Source organism: Propithecus coquereli, unplaced genomic scaffold (genome assembly GCF_000956105.1).
Source record: "Propithecus coquereli isolate 6110/MARCELLA unplaced genomic scaffold, Pcoq_1.0 Scaffold311, whole genome shotgun sequence".
In the NCBI taxonomy this organism is placed as follows: Eukaryota; Metazoa; Chordata; class Mammalia; order Primates; family Indriidae; genus Propithecus; species Propithecus coquereli.
In genome coordinates, this window is record NW_012148742.1 from 1,140,395 (window position 1) to 1,142,680 (window position 2,286).

Genomic DNA, 2,286 nt, shown 5'->3' on the forward strand with positions numbered 1-2,286 from the left:
AAACACTGAATCTGAAATTTGAAAGTTGAGTAAAACTTCCTACATGAAGTGGAATGATTGAGAGAATGTCTCTCCAAACAAAAGTAGCAGCATGTGCCAAGACCACAGGTGAGAAAGAGCATGATGCATTGCAGAGGTACCTGGATTACAGTGAATATGTGTGCATGCATTTGTGTGTGTTGTGTTGGTACACATGACCATGAACTTGGTTATTTGTAAAACACTCATATGAAGTAGAAAGAATTAACTAATGTCCAAAAAAAGACTGTATCTATCTCTGTATGTAGATCTATTGCCAGTATCTCACCAGGCATTGATTAAGATGACCCTTCAGTATGAAAAAAAAATCAATATAGAGAAATAATGTACAAATTACATTAGTTTCATAATGCTTTTTATGCCTGTAGAGAGAGAACTATTTTTTAAAGTATAACATAAATTTGGGTCTGTCATCTTGCATCTGAGGATATTTTTGTTTGACATATTGTTAAAAGCGTTTTAATTCTAGAAAATTCAAAACAATAACTTCTGTAATCAATTCACTTTAATTTCCAGAATTAATCACCATCTCACTATGTGATCTTGACAGCATATCTCTTTTTTGACAATAATGAACTACTTGACTGACACATTTATGTCTTGAAAGAAAAGAATTAGTTGAGAACTGATTTGTTCATATCTGTATTACTTCACTGTTTTATGATCTGAGATATAGAGAGAAACTTATTTGATGTGGAACACTTTGCCAATACTCTTTATGGGTCAAAGGAAATTATGCACATTGCTCCTAAGCTTTAAATGCATTATTTCCTCAAATCAATTAAAAACCTCATTACTTTGGTAAATACTTTGGTAAACCAATAACTCTACCACAGTTTTTCTCTCAGTATAAGCTGGAAATATATAACTTTAGCAAATTGCAATGCCTGGCATTCAGATGAGGAAGGATGAAAGAAAGAAGGCAGAAATGTAGGTAGTGCGGGTGGGAGGAAGTCTTGAGATGTAGCAGCAATGCTTTGAGAACCTCTAACAAACTTAGCTTATGAAATTCACTTGAATCATCAAGAAGAATTTATTATCTAATGTCATAATACTCTTTTGAAAGAAGTCAGTCAACATATTTTTAACTTGAGAAATATTTTAATAATCTCCACCAATTTGACAGTTATTTTAAGCAATGTCCCTAATGATTTTGGTAAAGCAATTTTAATCAAAGCTAATACTAATAACAGCAATGATCTTTTTCCTGAATCCAAAAAACAATAACAAAAATCTGTCTCTATTTTTTTTCTAGATAATTCAGACCATTAGTGCGGTAGATAGAGATGAATCCATAGAAGATCACCATTTTTACTTTAATCTATCTTTGGAAGACACAAACAACTCAAGTTTTGCAATCAAAGATAATCAAGGTAGTATCATTCACTCATAATGATTGTTGATCTGTTCTTTGTGAATAATGTTTGATTTTAGTGGAATTTATGGCATTTTAATGTACTATAATGAAATTTATACTGCTCTCACAACAAGGTAATATTGAGAAATATAGCAAATGATTGACGATAAAAATGAAAAATAAAACCCAAAGTAAAGTACTAAAAATACTTGCTCTATTTCTCACAGCATTTCTTCAAAGTAGAAGCACTTTTTAAAGTCATCAGTGGTTGTAAGCCCTTGTAAAGTCTAAATGACCCTACAAATATAATTGCAGTTCTGGCACAGTGGCTCCTTTCATGAGCTCATCTAACTCAAATATCCATCTATGTCTGAGGGAGAAAATGATAAATACTTAACTTACAGCCATGTTAGCTTGATTGATTCAAAGATATTGGGGATCATTAATTAGGAGCTATAAATACATGAAATTGATTTAAGATAGTTATTTATCCTTCAAAACTAAATGATTTTATCAATCTAGGGATAAAGTGTTCTGATGAATTTTATGTATAGAAACAGAATTTTTTTTCCCCTCTGTGTAGAAGTGGATTAACTTTTATACAAAGCCACCTGTTCCTTTTACATTTGTTTCACTAAGAGATTCTTGGTCATAATATGGATTTCAATTTTAACTTTTCTTTATACTTCAAGGATATGAAACACTGTAAGATTTATTACTCAAGTGTCAGTAACCAAATACCTCCAGCTGTCCTAACACCTGAGGTTAAGCTTTGATCCAGAGATCTTTTGTAGAAGAGTAAATACAAATGTGTTTCTCTCCATGTTGCTCTTGTCAAATTTCCCCAGGGAGGAACTCAAATATACTTAGGATAAAAAACACAAATATTA

General features: G+C 31.6%; 1 protein-coding gene across 1 annotated transcript in view; it reads left to right on the top strand.

Moving 5' to 3' along the window:
* CDH19 (cadherin 19, type 2) overlaps positions 1-2,286 on the top strand; it is a 98,385-nt gene that overhangs the window by 90,419 nt on the left and 5,680 nt on the right. The window contains exon 4 of the mRNA XM_012650115.1: positions 1,295-1,412. Coding sequence (XP_012505569.1) covers positions 1,295-1,412 — 118 coding nt within the window. The remainder of the gene's footprint in view (positions 1-1,294; positions 1,413-2,286) is intronic.